Raw genomic sequence first — 21,579 nt, forward strand, 5'->3', positions numbered from 1 at the left:
GGAAAAAGTACGAGGACAAGAGTAGTTCTTAACTCCAACTGACCAGCTCTCATGGCCATGTTTTCAGGACTCACCCCATGGTATCTTCTCTCTCACCTTTTTTTTTTTCTCCTCTCTTGTGGTCCTGCCTCAGACCCCAAGGCCAGGAACTAAAACATTCCCCTACCTCTCTTCTGTCCAGCTATAGGCTGTTGGCATCTTTATTCAACCAATAGCTTTAAATTTAGGAGCAAAGTCACATGTCATCACTTGATGGACCTGAGGATTCTCTCATCCATGAGACAAGTAGGACCAGTATTTAGCATTATAATACATAGCTACAGGCCAAACCTCAACAGTTTCGATAGATCAAGTTTTGTGTGTGTGTGTGTGTGTGTGTGTGTGTGTGTGTGTGTGTAACTTTACTGACATATGTTCCTTCTGAGAAATACTTCTCTTGAGATGCAGAATTGAGAAGTTCCAGACTTCAGTAGGTTCAGTGCTGTTAACTGGGTCAAGCCAGAGTTAATATGCCCAGGACCTGAGCCTCAGAAAATACACCGAGCTTTCAAAGAGTTGTACAGTGAGATTCATTTCTTCTGAGTAATAATACTTGACCTAGAACATGAGTATTGTACTTGAGTCTCTTAGGGCTTTGGATTATTTTCTTAATTACCCTTGTCACAAGTCATGATCTGTCAGTCCTCTTACTATGAAAACCTGGGACAGGGCAGTGACAGAACCCGGAGCAACACCACCAATTACTTTTGTTGGATAGTCCAACTGAGCTTGAAGAGAAAGGAGGAGAAATCAGGAGTGTGAGAAAGAAAAAAAAAAAAAGCAGTATTTACAAAGGGGATCGTGTACAAAGTGTAAGCTACATCTGGGTCACATTAGACACAAGCACTTCATCATTTACTGGGCACCTATCAATTGCAAGACACTGTGCAGAGTACTAGACAAGATACAAACACAAGTCTGACAGCCTTGTCCTAGGACGACCAGTCTAGTTCGGGAGCACACAGCCTCTGGGAACATCCTGGTCTAAGCCCCGTTGCACACTCACTCCTTAAATCTTAAGTGCACTACTTTTTTTCTTTTTAGTTCAGCAGCTTCACAAAAATGCATAAATCTGGAAGTCTTTAAAATGCATATTTTTACTCAGAAAAAAAAATCGTCTTTATTAGAAAAATGTTGAATATTTATTGTAGTTAAGAAATGTTTTTGCACATACATATTCAGCATTTTTTATGAATTTTCTTATGCATTTGTTTTTTTAGTAAACAACTTTCCAAATTTCATAAAAACTATGAAATAACTTTTTCAAACATACAACTTTGAACCACTGGCGGTCTTGTGTAAGGTACACAGGCTTGTTACTGAAAGCAAGAGAAGCTTTTGAAATAGACAGATGTTTACTTACAATCAAAGGTCACAGCTACAAGGTCAAAGTATCAGAAACCAGCCCTTGTACCAGCTCCCATTCAAAGCTTTAGATCTTTAAAGTCCAATTCTTCACATAAAGAATTGGCTAGCCAGATCACTGAAGAACCAGAAATCTGAACCAACCAGTTTTCCTGTTATATTCTCAACAGTTTCTGAAGCTGTTCTTCTCCTTTCAGCAGAAGGACACTGAATGCAACGACCAGACCCAAAGCACACACTTAAGACTTCTAGCTCAGACTAAGAAGGATATGCGGAGTGCTACATTTTCAAGTGAATTTCTAACTGCAACCTCTTTACTAAGATTCCTGCAATCATTGTCTTTTTACAGAATCACCTCTGGGCTCAGACTCTGAAGCACTGAGTCTCTGTAAAGATCTGATGAGACCAGAGATGCTTATCAAACATACAAACTTTAGGTTTTAGGATCACCACAAACTGATAAGGCCATGCTCGCATGCAACTGAGTTCCTGAGAGACAGGGCTAGTGGCATGCTGGAGCACTCATACCCCGAGCAGCTCGCTTAGTCTGGTAAAAGCAAAGGCCACTGTCACACTGGGCTTTCTTTACCAAACTCATGAATTGGGCTTTTCAGATACATAGTAATTCTAGACAATGTCAGTGCTAGTTAGTGTGTGCTGGACCAACATATCATCACAAAGTATAAGGAACTGTTAACTGAACTGAGGTCTGGCTTTAATGCTCTAGGCTTGTCAAGGCTCCCTTGGCTAGGGCACACCCAGATCCTCTAAGCTTTGACACTTGCAGATTTTACACATCTAGTATCTGATCAATGTATAAAGCTCAACTTTGTAGGTAGGTGTAAAATGTAGCAGAAGCTCAGATCCTTATGAACTCTGTGTTAATCTTTCCAAATCACTTTTCTGACTTCAGATCACTATGGTGATTTCCTGTTCACCATCTGCTGAATAGAAAACATTTCAGAGATTTCTATTGTAGTAAAGGATCATTTTATAGACAAAGAAACAGAGACCCTGAAATGTTTAAGGAACATGCTAGTACCAATCTCAAGGTGCACCTTTGGCCTTTCTGCTGGTAAGAAAACCTCATGCACATGCATTTGTAAGACCTGTACCACCACATACAACAGCTGTTAAAATGAATGTCACTAAACACATGAGGTAAACAGAACAAATGCTAATTTATGCGACTGCTAGTAAACAGCCCTTTTAGGTTACTGCAGGATGGACCTCGGGTCTACTCTTACATTTAAGAGTAGCCAATATGCAGATGCTAATTCTGAGGGTATTTATCAATGAGGAAAATAAATGTCATGTCAAATATAATTATATATTTAATCATATATAATGTATTTAATCTCTAAATTATTTTACAAAGCTATAGTTATTCTAACATGGGTAATGAATATGCACAAACAATGACATCACTGTGTAAGTTGTTGGCTGCTAGAAAATTAAGTTTCATACTCTCTCATTCCCAGAAGGAAAATGAGAGTAATGAACTACAATAAAATTATATGAATGTGACCGATGTGTAAACTGAGGTATAAAAGAAGTCCACTGCTTGCTTTTTAATTTGGGTGCAAGCCAGTAAGTTTCTGGGCTTCAGTTTCCTCACCTACAAAGAGCTAACATTTGCACTCGCTACCTCATTAGGACCACTCAAGACAACAGGCAACACATGAGAGAAATCTGTAGGTGGAGAAGCACAAGACTTATTATTCCAATTGTTAAAATATGGAGCTAAAAAAACTAGTTAGTCACAGAGGCAAGGTTCAGTGGGACAAATTGTAATCCATGCAAACATTTTCAACTTTCCATGGCAAAGCTAAAACTTTAGAGAGATATACAAAGAAGCACTCTGAACACACTGAAAGATACACATTTGTTTGCGTTGAAACTTAAAAATGAGCTTGCTAGATTGTACAGCATACAACGAGGTCCTTACCCTTTATTTGGAGAAAGCTGCTACACACCTAAGAAAAGCAAGCATGATGGGGATGTCTGTAACAAATGGATTAAAATCCTACCTCTCTCTCTCGTTTGTAAAACAGACTTTAAAGAACCGCATTAACATTTCCAGTAATCTAGCATTAGATCCACTTAGAGATACTAGAGAATGCCCACGAGTGAGTCACAACCACCTTGCATGAACACAGAACATACAATTCAGAATTCTTAGGACACCTGAACCTTTAACAGCCCTTTATGCTCATTTTTTGTTCCATAAGATAATGCAAAAAAATGTTTCAAACCCACACTGCTAACAGATTCTGCCTATGCAGTTGCCTTGTTCTTCATACTACTCTTCTCTGGGAGGCTTTTTCTGTCTGTCTGTTTACAAAGCTAAGCTTAAGCAGCTCAGAACCTTTCACTTCAACTGTGTTTTCTGATGTGAGGCTTTCTTACAGCAAAACAAAAAAACAAAGAAAAAGAAAAAAGAAAGAAAAAAAAATTAATGAAGAAATTGGGAAGAGATGAGATGAAATTCAACATGTATAAAAATATGTTTCAAATTCAGAATAATTTAGTAGCTCTTGGTTATCTCGTATGTATCTGGAAATGGCACAGACACATGTCCCGATCCTGTCACAAGAGGTAGAATTCCAGCGTTTGGTACAACATTCCAGGATAGCGTCAAAGTGACATTCCTGTTGCCCCTAGAAAAAGATGTAATAAATATAGGTTAGCAGAACTTGTCATTTAAGAAAAATTTCAATCAAGTGCTGTGGAACCACATACTTCATCTATAACTAGCTGTTTCTAATAGACAAAGCCTAACAATTTTTTTCATATCATTTGAAATCCACAGATATCAATAGAAGCCATCAACATTAAAATCACGGGTAGCCTAAATGACCAACCTAAACTCACAGCTGCGGCTAATTTCCAACAAAAAAAGCTTACATGAACACAATGAAGAGAAAACAAGACTCATCTAGGAATCCAAAGGCAATAATTTGAAATCTAATTTTGCCATTATTTGGAGTTGCAAACTGCAGCAGATCAAAATCTATCATAATCCAAATTCTTTATTTGCAAGTCCAAAGGTATGGTTAGGTAAAATTAGTTCTTTTCCTAAATCTTTTCTTATAAACCATAAAAGGTCAAAATGACCTGAGATCCCAATCATCAATCATTCTGATTTCCTCTTCTTCTGAAGAGTAAACTGAATTTTGGGGGGTTGGGAGGGGGATAATTTAAAGAAGCAACACTAGAAACCTCCTCATGCAAGCTCCTGACTCGAGTTCAGAGCAGAGCTTTAACATGTAAGTGAAAACCCTCCCGAACATGAGAAACCCCATGTCCCTGTACATCCAATAGTAACAGCTATTGTATGGGTTAGTCTTCTGTCAATATGACACAGGATATAGTGATCTCAGAACAAGGAATCTCAATTGAGGACCCCCATTAGACTGGCAGATGGTCAAGCTTATGGGGGGCATTTATAACTAATGACTGACATGGAAGGGCTCAGGCCACTGTGGGTGGTGCCATCCTTAAACAGGTAGTTTAGGGTGTATACGAAAGCAAATTGAGGAAGTTAACAAGAGACATTTCTCCACGGTGTCTACCTCAGTTCTCCTTGACTTCCCCTCATGATAAACTGTAACCTGTAAGCCTATATGAAGGCTTCCTCTCCAGCTGATTTGTTTTCTGGTGTTTTGTCATAGCAATAGAAAGCAAACTCCAACAGCTGTGGACTTCTATGTGACATCTTAGCATCACTAGAGAAGCGATCACTATGACAGATGCCAAGTTCTCTCCTTCCTCGGTCTTTCAGTTGAGCTCAAAATACAAAAACATTTTTCTCCCAAACTGCTGTACTAATATTTTTATCCCCTTCCCTTCTTCACTATCCTGGATGTTAAACCAGATCCTGAGCAGGTCAGGCCAATGCTCTTCACTGAGCTACTACTGCCCCAAGGACAGTATGTTTTTCTTTAAAATAAAAACATATTTCATCAGTCTTTCACCAATGTTACTTAAAAGTGTTAAAAACGACAAGGAATTACTCACTTGAGGCCATTTCCATCATCAAAGAAGAAATACTTTGTCTTCATATCTTTCAAAAGTAGCTTCGGATTATCACCTCTCAAAACGATTTTGTCCCAAAGAACAACTTGGTTCAGAGCCTGTATCAATTCAAAGTAATTAGATACGTAGTCAGGACCATTCTCATTTCAAAATCAAAGTCTAAGTAAGCAAAGAGCTGAACAACTGCATGGACGTGTACTGATTGCTCACCAAAGCAATAATTTAATTCCAAACTAGTGTTATCTTGCTGGTTTTACTGAGGTAAAGCAGAATTATAAATACAATTTAGTATACCCATCACAAAAGTAACATTGACACTCATAACTTTTGGATACATGCTTAATATTATTTATGTACAGCAGTTGCTCTTATTATGAAGAATACCTTTTTCTATTTTTAAAATATTTTGATGATTTTTAAATGCAGAGATTGAAACTCTTATTTTGAATAACTTTTTCTGCTGTCTTCAAAATGTTTTGTTGATTTTTAAAGTTCATTCACCCCAGTATGCCCGATGTCTAATGAAACATCTAGCATAAAAAATATAAACCAAAACTTAGTATATGAAGCTATTTAACATGCTGCCTGCTAAATACTAAAAGAAGTCATAAAAAATATAGACCCATCTATAAATAAAAATTACCCATTGTCTTAGTTAGGGTTTCCACTGCTGTAAAACACCATGAACAAAGCAACTCTTATAAGAAAAACATTTAATTGGGGCTACCTTACAGTTTCAGAGGCTCAACAACTTGATGGCAGACATGGTTCTAGAGGAGCTGAAAGTTCTATATCTTAATCCAAAAGTAGCAGAAGGAGACTGGATTCCACACTGGGTGGAGCTTGAGCATAGGAGACCTCAAAGCCCCACCTCCACAGTGACACTTCCTGTAACCAGGCCACACCTACTCTATCAGGCCCTACCTCCTAGTAGTGGTACTACTCCCTATGGCCAAGCATTCAAACACATGAGACTGTGGGGGATATACTTATTCAAATCACCACATCTACCTACAAGGACTAAAAACAGAATTGCTTTTGGCAACAACAACATAGAAGCAATGTTTTATTTGTGAATATCTCAACTTGATGTATTAAGTAAGCCACTCCATACTTTTCAGTATTAGCACTGTAAGAGAAGCTAAGGCAGTTAAGCAATAGTCTGCTGTAAACTTGTGCACATCTTTCTGGGCCCTATAATGCTAGAGAGCTACAAGGCATACACAACTTAAACAGGCCACTGCAGGGGAGAAAGCTTTCTCACCACACCCTTCTCTCTATTAGCTTGATTAAAAAAACAAAACAAAACAAAACAAACTATGCCATGAAGGTCAGATATTTTGAATATATAAACATGTATATTCTTGGGCCAGTGATACAACTCAGTGGGTGGGGTGCAATCAGTGAAATCCTTAAGGTAGGAGAGAATGGATTCTCCAACAAATAACTTTTTAAAATTATATTTCTTATAAGAAATGTTTAAAAAGAAACTATTATAAGGTATTTAGATAATACTTACATTATTTTTTGTTGAATACTCTGCTGATAAATAAAGAAATAACTGCTTAACATTCCAATCAAATATATTCTCTAGATGTAAACAAATTAAGGAATCTAAACACTGAAAAGCAGCACACAACTTTCAAACAGACCTTATTCTTACAACAACATTAAAATGAAACAGAACAAGTAGTCCAGGAATGTACCAAATCACTAATTTTAAAGAAATACGATATATATATACATATATATATATATATATATATATATATATATATATATATATATATATATTAAAATCTAGCCCATTGCAAAGGTGTCTGTACATGTGTGTAGATTACCATCCTCCCTGTTCCTGTAAACATAACTAGCTGACTTCTTTATTTAAAAAAAAAAAATAACCGTAAGAAACTGAAACTTTAACTTGGTCCATTGAGTTCAAAAGAATGAGGACTTAGTCTTTCAGAGAGAAACAGTTTCAGAGGGTCTCCAAAGCAGAACCAATCCTCACTATTCAAAGTAGCAACATGCACATGGCCACTGAGCTCATAACGAACCAAGTCCAGCATTCTATACAAGTTGATGCAGTTGCAGGTCAGTCCAGATCACAGTGTTTCAGTGTGTGTGGAGGGCGTAGGAGGGGGTCCAGTAACGAGGGGCAGGGTCCAGTAAAGGAACACTAATAGGGTCCCACTCATCTTGGAGAGGTACTAGAAGAAACTACAGTACTAAGCCACATTGAAGTCAGCTAACATGTGGATTTTTATGAAATATTATCTGTAAATTATTAATTTTATTATATGTATATTCATATTGATAGGCCGATATATATATATATATATATATATATATATATATATATATATAGTAGTAGTAGTAGTATTATATAGTCTTACTATAAGGGTAGTTTTAAAGTATACCCACTAAGTTATTGTTCAGAATTGAGACATCTACAGCAGTTCTTTACAAAAGAAAAGAACAATTTCAAATATGAAGAGCACATTAAGAAAATCTGAACACACTATAAGATTGATAATGTATAAACACAGTAGTTTTTGATCCTGCAATCTTGTCCCTTCCTTTGAAGTGCTAGGATTATAGGCATGCCCACAAGCCCGATTTATGTAGTGCTGGAGATAGAAACCAGGATTTATATATGCACACTAGGCAAGAACTCTACCAAATGAGTTACACTCCCAGTGGCTTAATGTGATTTTCTAGAATAAAAAAATACTACTTTTATCTCTGTCTAAACTCCTTCTAATCTAAGATTGTTAAAGTGGCATGAAAATTTAAACGTAAAATTTATCTTAAGATTTTTCTGATAAAATCTGTATTTCTAAAAAGGGTACATTTTAAACTAATTCCTACTCTGTGACTGAATCCAATAATTTGCTTCATTCAAAACTGCAAATAATTTAAGGCTGGACAGCAGGTAAACCTGTCAGACATATGCTTTGGTTAGTTGCTTCATACAACAGTCTCCGTAACCAATAATAAAAAAAAATAATAATACACTGTGAGGTTTGTAACCTGTGGCCTTACATGAGACCAAGATGTCGATCTGGTGAAGACAGAAACACAAGGGAAAGAGAAAGTAATTCATCCTTACTGATTAAAGGAGCTTCATTAAGATTCATCTGACTCAAAAAGGTGATAAAGCGCTGACATAAGTTATCATAAATGGCCTTCTGAATGAACCACTGCAAATGCAATGTCTTTTTAAACATATGGGCTGGTTGTTTGTTTTCTCTCCTAAGAGATGGGGGATTATTTAAGACTGAAAAATAGACTATTTCTAGGCAGGCTGAGCTCTGGTGAGTTTTTCCTTCTTTAACCAAAATGATTTAACTGTATTTTTTTCTTTCCTATCCTCAAATTAATGTTTAAATGAAGAATTAAGATATATGCACATAAGTCAAAGCCAGGCGTGGAGTCAACAGTCATACTCTTCCCCAAACTCCTACACTCGCATCTCATTTCAAACGAACAGAAAAAGCGACGACATGTTTTTTTTGAAGGATATCAGCTGTTATATCAAATGTGATGAATCCCAGGTCACTTCTTTCTCTAGGGCCAGTGAAGTCTTCTACATTTTTTCTAGAAGTAAAGATAAAAGTTTTACCATCCCTCACAGTATCACTCAAAGTGTAAACAACCTGAAACAGGAAGGGCTCGTTGTGTGCAGAAGTCAAACGTAAGTTTTACAGTGAAATAGTAAACTTAAGAGTAACCTTCTGTGTGAAAATAAATATTATAATTCAATACAGGAGAAGGCAGTCAGCTGTTTTCATCTGCCTAACAAGAAGCTCTGAGAACACACAAGGAAAGAGAAAAATAATAAAACTAAAAAGAAAATGCACTCTCTACGGAGCAGGCAGAATAAGCCATTGAAAACTGCAAGGGGCCATAAGATAATCTGGAATGCAGCATCTGTTTATAAACACATGCCATATGACCAGGGCCAACATGTATTCTCCATAATTATCTTAAGTCCATACAACAGTCCTTCCAGTGACTTTCTTCACTTACAACAAATGTTAACACCCTAAAGGGCAAGAAACCTGTTTAAGAATCACATCAACGTTCAATATGCTTCAAGTTCGTCTAGGCCACCACAGAACTGAAGGTGATGTGATGGCAGAACCGGTATCTAAACCACATCCATTTAAATCACCAATAGTACCTAACAAAAACGTGGGGAAGGGGTGGGGGATGAAAAATCAAAAGAAGTAGCAGTAGTAAGAGGGGACACTTGTTGGTGATTCTGACCAAAAAATAGTAAACCAAGGCTAAAAGAACGGGGCAGATTATAGAAGACAGTACACACAGAACAGACAAGAATTAAAACCACTGCATGAAAGATAAAAGTGACAGAAAATGGAGGGAAATGCTATAAATAAAACAGGCGGTAGGGAAACGAACAGTCATTTCGAAATTCTATTTTTAATGTCCCTGAAGACTTATCCCGGCTGCTGGCTAAAGAATGACATTAAAAATAACAAGGGACTGGGGTATTTAAACCGCCCCTGTGCGTCCTGTCCATCCTAACTTCCAGGCAGCTGCGGCAAGCTGTGTGTCCAGAAGGAGGAACAGCCAAACGTGTTAAGGGACTGTCAAAGAGAACCAACTGGGGCTGGACGCGACGCCAAAGCCACCCACCAAGGCGCCTGGGTGAAAACCCAGAGTGGGGGGCTGGGAAGCTGGCTGGGGACCCCACGCGCGCTCGCAGGCGGGGTGGCGGCAGGCGGAAGCGCGTGTGTGGGTGTGCTGTTGTGTTGCTCGCTCATTGGCCCGGGTAGGTGAGGGACGTGAAGAACAGGAAGAAAGGGGAGCGCTGACCCAGGCCACTCGGGAGACGATCGCGCAGGGCTGGGGTCCGAGGGACACCGGGACGCGCGTCCGCGGGGTGGACGGCCCGCGGGGACGCCCTCGGGGACGGAGCACATAGCCCCAGGCGGGGCCGGCCGCACTCACAGCATGATCCGCGAGACGTGCAGCCGCACCGGGACGCTCCTGTCTTTGAAGGCGGTGGTGATGAAGCAGCCGAAGGTGAGCGCCGCCATCACGCTCAGCGAGAAGGCGAACAGAGAGTTCGCGCGCGACAGTACGGTGTTCATCGTGACGGCCTTCCTTCGGGAGCCCCGGCTCCGACACCCGCACTTCAAGCTCCGGTTCCCGCGGCCGACCAGTCCCTCCCACCCGCGCACCCGGTGCGCATGTCCCGGGAGCGAGCGCCGCAGCCCCACCTCCCTTTCCGGTCCTCCGACGGGAGCGCGCACGCTCCCACCCACTGGGACACGCCCACCGCGCGGCTGTGCACGCGCTGGAAGGCGGTGCTTTAGCCAACTCACCAATCAGCAACGGGCACGAGGGTTGGGTTTTGCCACGGGGGACCCGCCTCCTCCACTACTCTCTGCTTTCTGGGTCTCTGGCGTGGTAGGAGGAGCAGCCTTTTGCCAGTTGGCTTTCAGTTAAGTTTATAGGGACTGCGTCTCCTTAACTGTTTTGTGGTAGTCACTTTCAAAACGCGTGGTCCCAGCTCACCTCTATCAAAGCTGATAAAGTAGGACATTTTTAGAAAGGAGGGAAAATGAAGTCAATCAGGCCCCTAAATAGCAGTCAGGAGCACCAGTGTTGGCACGCCTTTGCTGCTGTACTAATTAGACAATTAGTCTGATTCCTGTTGCTTTTCTTTCAACAGAACAGAAGCTCTACTAAAGTTACGTGTTTTTATACCACAATTCCAAATATTTCCATTTAAAATACGTTGTTGTACAACGTCTGTTGTAAACCGTGAATGGTGTTAATGAGAAATGGTATTTGGTTAAACTCCTCTCAGTTGTAACCATTCAATTAATTTTCATACGGCATGTAGGCAGGATCTTTAAGAATTGCCTCGCACATATCATGAACAGTTCTAGGTCTTGAATGGAGAATGTAACAGGAATAAGCCCTGGCTCAAATGGCATAGAGCCAAGAAAGGCAATATGTAATAATTATAGTCAGAATGGTCTTTGGATGTGGTTAAAACATTTGATTTTTCAATCTCCCAAGTAGCCACACTGTATTCAGTGAAGGAAGGTTCTAATAAATAAAACTTACTGTGCTGTAAGTGAGACACAAAGGTATATTGATCACTTTCTACTCCACTGAGGTTTATAGCTGAGTAAAGTTATCAAAATCAAAGCAGCAGCCTAAATTATAAAACAGGTGTAAATACCGAGGGATGCTACATAGTGCTATAGACAAAATGAGGGAGCCAGATACGTGGTGAGATGGAGCAAATCTATGTGTAAAATGTGTAAGATCATCCCACACACTACCTAGTATTATTATAGAGTGAATTAGAGAAAATACGTCTGTTGTTACAGATGACAAGGGCCAGAATAAATGCTCTGAAATATACTGAATACATACAGGTAGATGGAAGACACACCTGATAATCTGTTTCCAGTAGATAAAGGACCTGTGAAGCAAAAGGCTGGAGTGAACCTGGGAAAGTAATGGCCTGTTGGATGCTGTGGAAATTGTAAATCTCAATTTGGGGTTTTAACCCTACCTTTGATCATTCAGTTGCCGGATAAATAGACACACACAATCTTTATATTTATAATAAGCCTTAAACAGCACAAGAGCTGGGCAGATGCTGTTAGAATCTCCTTTCCTATCAATAACCCCGAGTTATTACTTACTATGTTTTATCTGGGCTGCTCTTAACTCCAGTTGGCCAGCCCTCAGGGCCATAATTTCTTGACTCCTAACCCCTGACAACTTTCACTTCCTTCTTCCCCCATTCTTTCTATTTGTGGTTCTCCCCGATGTGCCCCACCCCAGGCCAGGGAACCCTAAAATCTGCTTACGTCTCTTCTGCTTAGCTATTGGCTGTTAGCATCTATTCACCAATCAGAAATAACTTGGGGTCAAGGTCACTCAGCTCACTTGAGTCTCGGTGCAGATTCACTCTTCTCCAGGTCTTGGGGGCCCACACTTAGAATTATAGTACACAGCAAAAGGCCCAACCTCAACAATCGTAGAAAACTTGTCTGTGAATACTGTGGAGCTGCCAAGAAAAAAGATATTAGGAACTTTGCACATAATGATACAACTAGAAAACATAATACCCAGGAAGATAACACCAGACCCTGAAAGAGGAACTTCACATGTTTTTAACTCATTGGAGGCTTCTAGGTCCACATTTTCCAATGAATACGTGGCCTGTAGAAACCAAGAAAGTAAAATAGGAGGATTAAAGGATGGGGGGGCTTGGGAGCAGTAGAGAGAGGACCAGCAGGGTACAAGTAATCTGATGAGGGAAATGGGAAGGATGGTGGTTCTTAGGGAGAGAGAGGGAGATAAATACAGAAGGTGAGAGGGGGGAAAGGGGAAAGGCAGAGCACAAGCGATCTGATACAGAAAGGGTAAAGGGGGCTTCTCTAGGGAGGGGAAAGAAGGTAAATTCAAGAAGGGAGGAAGATAAGAAAACCAGAAAGGATTTCTGAAAAGGCAAAAGGAAATCATACCCTTAAGTATTTACCTAAAATAATCTATTATGCATGTAATCCAATGTATAAATATACATATGTAGATTTAATGAACTTTTCCCTTCTGGACTGAAAATGGTCCCTCCAGGATCCAAAGACCACCTAATAATAAAAAAAAAAAAAAAAAAAAAAAACCCAATGCATGAGAAACCATTTTTTGAATTGTTGACGAGGGATTTCCCCAAACATACAACCTAATGCTGTTGCCCCTGGTTGGCCTCCAGCAGTAGAAATCAACCAAGGTCCTACCAAGCTGTGACACCTATGAATCACATCAATGAACCACATGGCACAGTAACCTTAAGGGGGTGTGGTTGTGGCATGATTGGCTTGGCATAGCCATCAGCCTTCTAATTGGATTTAAGAGCTCACTCAACAGGAGGGAAACTATGGTACTGGAAAGCTAGCTAACTCCCCAGTGCTAGTGAGTTATAGATATGAGAAGAATCAATACCCACTACTTTAGTAAACCAGCATAATCCTTAACAATCCATAAATATTTGTCCTTAAACCCACAGGTAAGTGTATTCTTCACCCCTCATTACAGAAACTTCTCTTTACAACTGATGAGGACCACTAGAGAAAACCAGAGTGGATGAAGTATAAGGTTTTGGAGCCCTTTCCCAATGAGTACATCTACAAAACAGTCCATCTCCTAGAGACCAGTGAAACATTGCAGAAGAGGGGAAGGAAAGATTGAAAGAGCTATAATATCAGAGGGGAGGGTGTTGCTGTGAAATTATGTCCCCTGGTAATGTCAGATGCTACCCCCCATAAAGTCTCACCACATGACTGACTAGATATGACTGGAACAGGAACAAGGATTGCCTTCAGAGGCAATGTCAGTAGAGGAAGCCACCCTAGGACTGAACAGTATAATTGCTGGGTTTGATAACTCTAGCTGATCCAATGTCCTCGATGAATGTCTCATATAATGTAAACATCCAGTGGGGTTGTGACACAGTGAACATGAGATGTGATCAGAGCATGTTCATTGATGGAAGATAACAGACTATTTGTAGGAAACATTATTTAGAAAGAAAGAGGAGGGATGGATGTTTGCTTTCTAATTTGTATATCATTATCAGTCTTTTAACATTTGTTTTTATATGTTGGCCCGTTTTCCAGTCATCTTGCTGTCTCCTTTCCAAATGCATTTTCAGATGCTGACTATGCTGCCTGATTTGTAGAGATCATGAAGTGAGAAATAGTGGTTTGAGGCTGGCACTGCTACCCAAAATTGCTGTTAATTAAAAGCAATTTTTTAGATGATGTAGTGTAGTAACAACTAAATTGTATTTTAATTTTATTCAGCATTTAGCCCATAAGATGCTTGTTCAGTGTGTTATGAATACTAAAGGAATGTATTTTAAAATGATACAACCAATACACACACACATATATACATGTAAATACAAGTCTAGTTTAGGACAAGTGTTGCCCTGCAAATACACTTGTATATTACTAAATGGGACCAAACCAATAACCATTTTTAATTCAGTCACCCTTGTTAAAGTGTAACAGATCTGTTTCATCTGCCACAAAATCCTGAGATTTGCAATGTTTTCATCCTATTTCTTATTTATATATCATTTAAGGTTATTATACCAAGCATTTTTGCCACCATATAATATGACCTTAGTAAGAATTTGGATTTTTGAGAAGATAATCTGTTGCAAAGGAAGTGCAAAATGATGGGGGAAATGCTCCATTACTGGTCTGTAGAATCAGCATCTCCTTCTGCTACTGAAAATTCCAGTAGGTACTCTATTCAGAAAACTCCTTTCAGTAAAGACAGTAAAAAGACCATGATCAGTCAAACTGCTTTTAAAATCCTGCGAATAAAGAGATCAACTTTAGAAACAGAATCAAACCTGAACTCTAGAGCCTGAGCAAACTGAATTGCTCCCACACATGTTCCTTGCCAAGCCCCTTGTCTGTCTGTCTTTTCTTGGACGAGTTAATGACCTTGTGGAAATTTATGGTAGCATTTTATAACTGGGATTAGTCAAGTTGAGATTTTGTACTCTGCAACCATAAATTTACTTTCCCTTCTTGATGCTTGTCACATAAAGTGAATTTTCTGATAGAGCAATGCTGGGAGGAAAGTGTGGGCCTAGTGTAGCTTTTCCTTTCTATGTCTTACTTCTCAGGAGATACCTTCTCACTAGGGCAGTGGAATTTACCATAAGGGGATCTTTCTTTGTTTCAGAAGAGCTACTGCAATTCCCTTTTTTAAATTCACTTTGCATCCCAATAGTAGCCCCTCCTCCTCCTAGTACCTCTTGAGTAGATCCTCAACCCATTATTTTCTCCCCTTCTTCTTTGAGAAGGAGGAGCCACCATCTAGGTATCACCCCATTACCCCACTCCTCCTACACTTAAGCACAACAAGTCACTGCAAGTCTAGGTACATCCTCTCCCATTGAAGCCAGACAATGCAGCCCAATTAGGGAAACAGGATCCACAGGCAGCCAAGAGTCAGAGACAGCCCCTGCTTCTTCTGTTGCTACTGCCATTCTTACAAGTAAATGTAAGGGCTGTCTTAGTTGGGTTTTAGTGCTGTGAAGAGACCATACCACTGCAATTCTCACAAAGGAAATCATTTCATTGGGGCTGGCTTACAGTTCAGAGTTTTAGTCTGTTGTCATGATTGTAGCATGAAGACACACAGAAGACATGGTGCTGGAGCGGTAACTAAGAGTTCTACATCAGGATTAGCAGTCACCAAGAAGAGAGAGTGCCACAAGGCCACTAGGTTTGGACTTCTGAAACCCCAAAGTCTACCCAGAGTGACACACTTCTTTCTACAAGACCCCACGTACTCCAAGAAGGCCACTCCTCCCTTTAGTGCCACTTGCTATGAGCCTATGAGAGTTACTTTCATTAAAACCATAATGGCTGCCGGGCAGTGGTGACACACGCCTTTAATGCCAGCACTTGGGAGGCAGAGGCAGGTGGATTTCTGACTTTGAGGTCAGCCTGGTCTACAGAATGAGTTCCAGGACACAGAGAAACCCTGTCTCAAAAAACAAAAAAACAAAACAAACAAACAACAACAAAAAAACCATAATGGCCAATATTCTGTTGGTAACAAAGGTAATATTTTGATTCTCATTTTTAATTTATCTTCTTTATGTGGAAAAAGAAAGATGTTAATTGGGCCCCATCAAGACTTTATTATTTTGTTGCATTGGCCAGGATCATTGAGAAATAAATGATCAAATATTTAACCTAGTGTAAGCTTTCCAAGGCTGAGCTTGGGCCTCAGACTGTCATGTGTGAAGAGTTTATATAAGCCTGTCCTAGAACTGACTTAACCTTTAGTCACAGTAGGCACAGAGTCTAGGCCTGGAGAGTAGTTTGAGATGCAGAGAAATGCTTTCATTTCTTTCTTTGATTTTTGAAAAAGAAAAGGAAGAAATACATGTAATCCTGCTTGGATTTGTCTTCACACCAATGCAATCATTGCATGATATCTTTAACAGCTTAATGGCATTTAAATTATTTTAATGAAAGGAACCCCCAAAGGCAAAAAGGATACATTTCTACTGAAGTCATAGTGCCACTCTGCTTGATGGCCTGTAAAGGATTTAATTATGCATGCCAGCTCCTCACCATGGTTCAGTTGGTTTTTAATTGCTCTGACCTAATTTAAGTTGTTACACTCAACTGGTGATCATTCTGTAGAGTCCACAGGCTAGTGGCTGTTCTTGGTGAATGAAGATAAGAGTAACTTGTGTGAGGAGCTCTCAACACACAGCACTTGGGTAGCATCTTTCTGGAGACCAGAAAGGTCTCCAACAAGAGTGATGTCTTGGGTCACAGGCTATTGCTGATTGACCTTCATATTCATTTTCTTGGCTACTGATATCAACAGATGTTACTATGCGTAGCACTGGAGCAAGATCTATTAAAAGCACAGGTCTTTCTATCCATAGACCTTTTAGAAGTTAGGAGACAAGATAAAGTTACTTTTACAATGCATAGTAGCTAATCATTTTGTTTGTAACAAACACTACTAAGATTCTAAACTTAAAATGATCTAAATTTTACATTTAAGTATAATATGATGGCTGATTGTGGTTGCACACTTGACTACATCTGGAATCAACTAAAACCCAAGCTTCTGGTCATTCCTATAAGGGACTTTTGTAATCAGATCACTTGAATCATAAAGGCCCTCCCTAAATCTTGGTGGCACCTTCTAGGGCAGTCAAGAAAAATAAATGACATGAAAGAAAACATTACTTTTTTTTTTTTTTTTAACCTGCTTGCTCTCACTTTCCCTGAAAGTACATCTATTTGTTACAGCTTCATTCCTTCACAGGTGTTAGAAACATCTTTGGGAATCCAAGGAGACTGAGGATAAGCGGCTCCAGGATTCCAGAGCCAGATTGGGACTGTTCAGATAGCTAGCCTCTGGGACTGAAAAACTTATGATTCTCAGCCTTTCTGGTGTGGGACAGCCGTTGTTGAACTACCTGGATCACATCCTGTAAGCCAGTCTAGTGAATCCCCATTCACTCTATTGTTTCTATTCATTGAGGTACTAATACAAAATGCAAGTTAAAGTCTTACTCTCAAGCAAAAACTTTGTGATTGTATGACCTAGCCAAAGAATCAAATACAAAGGTGCTCAAAGAATAAGTAGTCTTAAAAGGGTCCAGTTCATGAGTTTATTGGGGGTGATTTTGTGGAGCTTCACTAATTTCAAAACTAGAGATTGTTTAACAATAAAATATTAAAATAAAATGAAATCTAATGATATTTTGTTAGCTAGATGGTATTGTAGATCCAACTTGGGGAATAAGTTTGTCCAACGTCCTTTTAAAGTGAATGCATTTATAGAACACCAAAGTCAGAAAAAAATTAAACAGGTAAATAAAGTAAATTAAAATAAAAACATATTGATTGTTAAAACACAACATAAGGGGATTTGAAAGATGGCTCAGGAGTTAAAAACATTGGTTGCTCTTGCAGAGGGCTCAGATTCGGTTTCTAGAACTCACAACCGGGCAGTTCACAACCACTTTCACCTCAAGTTTCATAGGATCTGATTCCCTCTACTGAATTTTGTGGGTACCAGCACACACTCAGATATACACACATACAAATAAAATTAAAAAATTAAAAAACACAACATACAGTTGTTAATATATATTTATTTAAATACTCTAATGGGCTTTTGGACTAGATGCTTTTAAAATTCCAAGCATTATGCAATTGCATTTTTAAATAATCAAATAAACTTTCATTTAGAGACTATCAAATTATCTATGCCACTTCATTTTTATGATTAAGTTTTAAAGGTTGCTAATTTAAGCTCTGCTCATTTATAGACATACCATTTTTATGTTTTTAATTGCTTCCAGTTCTGTGCCTTTATGTAATAAATTTTAGTCATTCTCAACGTCCGTTTTCCTCCTCCATCCTCCTCCCTCTCCCATTAGCATCCTTCTTTTCAGTGAGTCTCTTCTTATTCACATGTCTTCTGTTTGTGTGTGGCATGCTGTGTTTAAGTTCAGTTACTTGGCCAAGCTGAGTGGGAAGTTATCCAATGGGACTACACCATTGAAGAAAACAAGATTCCCTCTGGCAACAAGCATTAACTGTGTATGGTCCCTCTAGTAGAGGTAGGCCTCATGCCCCAAACCCATCAGTGATAAAATATTGATGGGCCCAATCTTGTGCAAGCTCTGTGCAGATCGCAAAATCTACAGTGTGTTCATGAGTGTAATGGCTACAGCATGTCCAGAAGGGGGAGATGTACAACCCAGGAATTTTATATTTTTGATGCATAGCCTATGCCTGCTTCAGACATGGGAAACTGAGTAGTGTTTTGCTCCAGAGAGTAAAGTTGCATGTTAGGCATGTGAACCTTTTCACTATTGGCAGACTGACTATATCAGACCTTTGATACACAGGTATGGTTATTAATGGTACTTTGCCTCAATTAACATTCTCATCCTATGATTATATGTTTCCAATATACCTTTGCTGCTATAATTGAATACCATTTGCCAGGTAAGTCATAAAAATGAATAAAAATGTATTCTTATAGTTCTGGAAAGTGCAAGGTCAAGAGACTGAGTTGGGCCTACTATTCTTCCAAGGAGATGGACTCTGTTCCACGTAGGACAGACAGAAGAGGAGAAAAGACAAAACAGAATTCACTCCCTAAAACTCTTTATAAGACATTAAGCCAAGCCATGAGAATGGAGCCCTTGTGATCTAAATGCCTCTCATCTCCCAATGCCATTTAATTGGGAATTAAATGTCAAATTAATTTTGGCAGACACTAAGACCATAGTTCCATATTGTGAAAGTATCCTATAGTCATCCTTGTGCCCTACTTTTGTTTGACAGTGGTCTACATTTTAATCTCAAAAGCTACTCGGCAGTGAGTAAACGGGATATTTTGATAGATCTTGCATGTTCGATACACTAAAGAAAGCTTACCTTGTTGAGCTTTGGAACAACCTACTTGAACCTAAACTAGAGGGGGAAAAAATCTTAACTCCCCTTTCCCTCTGGATCTGCCCAATATGGGTTAGGCAGATTGGTCACTGAATGTGACTGTACCCAGAAAAGCATTCTTTCCTCTATTTCCTAGGTAATGATCACAGGGAAGGGTTGCCATGCTCTATATGAATAATGTGAAAGGTAAAGATTCTACCTTGACTGCTTGCTGAACATGAGGTAGCTTTCTTTCCTTGGATAGCAATCAGGTCTAGTCTGGTCAGTACACAGTCCTGGTGGAAGTTCTGCTGAATGGAGGTTTTGAGGATTTTTCTAATGACTAATTAACGTTTGGCCTGATAGGGTTCTAGATCAAGATGATGATGGTGACGATGATGACAATGTGTTGTGAAGAATGATTATTAAGTCTCTTCACAGTGTCCCACATGGCCCAAACTTAGAGCAGGTCTTTCTGTTTTATAAAGATTACTTTTTCTATTGCATCTAGTCTTTCATGGACAGAAAGTCTGAGTAGAAGTAGAGTATAATTCAGAAGAAGTTATGGTTGTAGTTATATTAAAACAAAAGAATTTTGTGGTAGTAGAATGGAGCATCACAAATGGGGACCTGGAAGGAGGAACACTTTTGATCCTATAAAGTATAGGAAGAGAGAAATAAGGCACATTAGGGATCTTTACACATTTATTTGTGTGTGTGTGTGTGTGTGATTTTGTGGTTTTTTTAAAATAATACTTGAGTATAGGGTCTCACTATGTACCTCTAGCTAGACTTGAATTTGGGAATTTCGTGTCTCCAGTTTTCAAGTAATGGGTCTGTACCACTGTGCTTTCCTTTATCCTTATTGGTGACTTTGCAACAGTTATTATTACCTGTAGTTCAAGGCATAGATCTCAACTGGAATATAGAGGTTTAGTTACCCCAAGATATATATTCTTATGTTATCATAAATTACATAAAGATAGAAAATGTTTCTTTTTTCCTAGAAAATTATATCATTTTTTCAGTGAGCCCTCTCACTCCACTGCAACCCCTGACAAGCATTCTTTCAATTTCTGTAACAGGTATATTGCTAGCTTTAATATCATAAACTCCTGCATAGCATTCAGTTCAACATATTTTGAAATCCTTCTATATTTGTACATAATATATTACTTGTATTGAGCTACTATACTACACTGTTAAGTAGACCAGTTTCTTAATTCATATGCTACAGATGACATTTGAGATGTTTTTGGCTTTTATTTATATAAATATCCATTTCATGAACATTCTGATCCTTAGAATTTGACCTTCCTATGAGATCTAAGAAAAAAATCTTATTTTAAGCCATGTTTATGTTATTAGATTTTCTTTCTCCAAGCTAGTCATTAGGTAACATCTTAGTCCTCATTGGTTTGTATGCTATTGTCTTTGTCACTGTTCAATTGCTGTAAGGAGACACCATCACCATGGCATCTGTTAGAAAAGAACACATTTAATTGGGACCTTACTTATAGTTTCAGGGGGTTAGTTTATTATTATAATGCCAACAAGCAGACAGGAGCAGTAGCTGAGAGCTTTATATCTTGATTCATAGGCACCAGGCAGAAGAGAAACATAACACCGGGCCTATCAGGACTTTTGAAATCTCTAAGCCCACCCTCCGTAGCACAATTCCTCTAAAAGGCAAACAGTTCAGTATGAGCCTGTGTGGGCTGTTCTCATTCAAACCACATTCTACTCCCTGGATAAGCTTGTAGCCACATTGTAATGCAAAACCCAACTTCAAAGGCCACATATTCTTTCACAGTCACAAGACTGCTTACAAGTCCAAAGTTGAAAATGTCTTCTGAGACTCAAGCTAATCTCTTAACTATAACATCCTTCCCCTATAAAAAGGAAAAATCAAAAGGCAGATCACAAACTTCCAGCAACCTACAGTGGCACAGAACATGCATTACCATTATACAAGGGAAGAAAGGAACGATAGTGAAGACCCCCATACTCAGGAGACCCTTCCCTCAAGTCTCAGGAAATCACGACCACCCAAAGATCACAAGAAACCATACCTGGATGCAATCAGAAGAGGCTTTATTAGAGAAGTTGGCCGGCAGTCAAACCACAAGCTCTC

At 39.2% G+C, this 21,579-nt stretch overlaps 1 protein-coding gene across 1 annotated transcript; it reads right to left on the minus strand.

Annotated features, from left to right (window-relative positions):
* Positions 1-1,158: 1,158 nt before the first annotated feature.
* Positions 1,159-10,696, minus strand: Spcs3 (signal peptidase complex subunit 3). Its single transcript, XM_076914152.1, has 5 exons — positions 10,420-10,696; positions 8,967-9,042; positions 6,962-7,036; positions 5,425-5,540; positions 1,159-4,064 (listed from the first exon to the last, which is right to left on the minus strand). The coding sequence occupies exons 1-5, from the start codon at positions 10,560-10,562 to the stop codon at positions 3,932-3,934; spliced, it is 543 nt and encodes a 180-aa protein (XP_076770267.1). The 5' UTR covers positions 10,563-10,696; the 3' UTR covers positions 1,159-3,931.
* Positions 10,697-21,579: the final 10,883 nt, after the last annotated feature.

The sequence above is a fragment of the Arvicanthis niloticus genome, chromosome 16 (assembly GCF_011762505.2).
Source record: "Arvicanthis niloticus isolate mArvNil1 chromosome 16, mArvNil1.pat.X, whole genome shotgun sequence".
NCBI classification, from domain to species: domain Eukaryota; kingdom Metazoa; phylum Chordata; class Mammalia; order Rodentia; family Muridae; genus Arvicanthis; species Arvicanthis niloticus.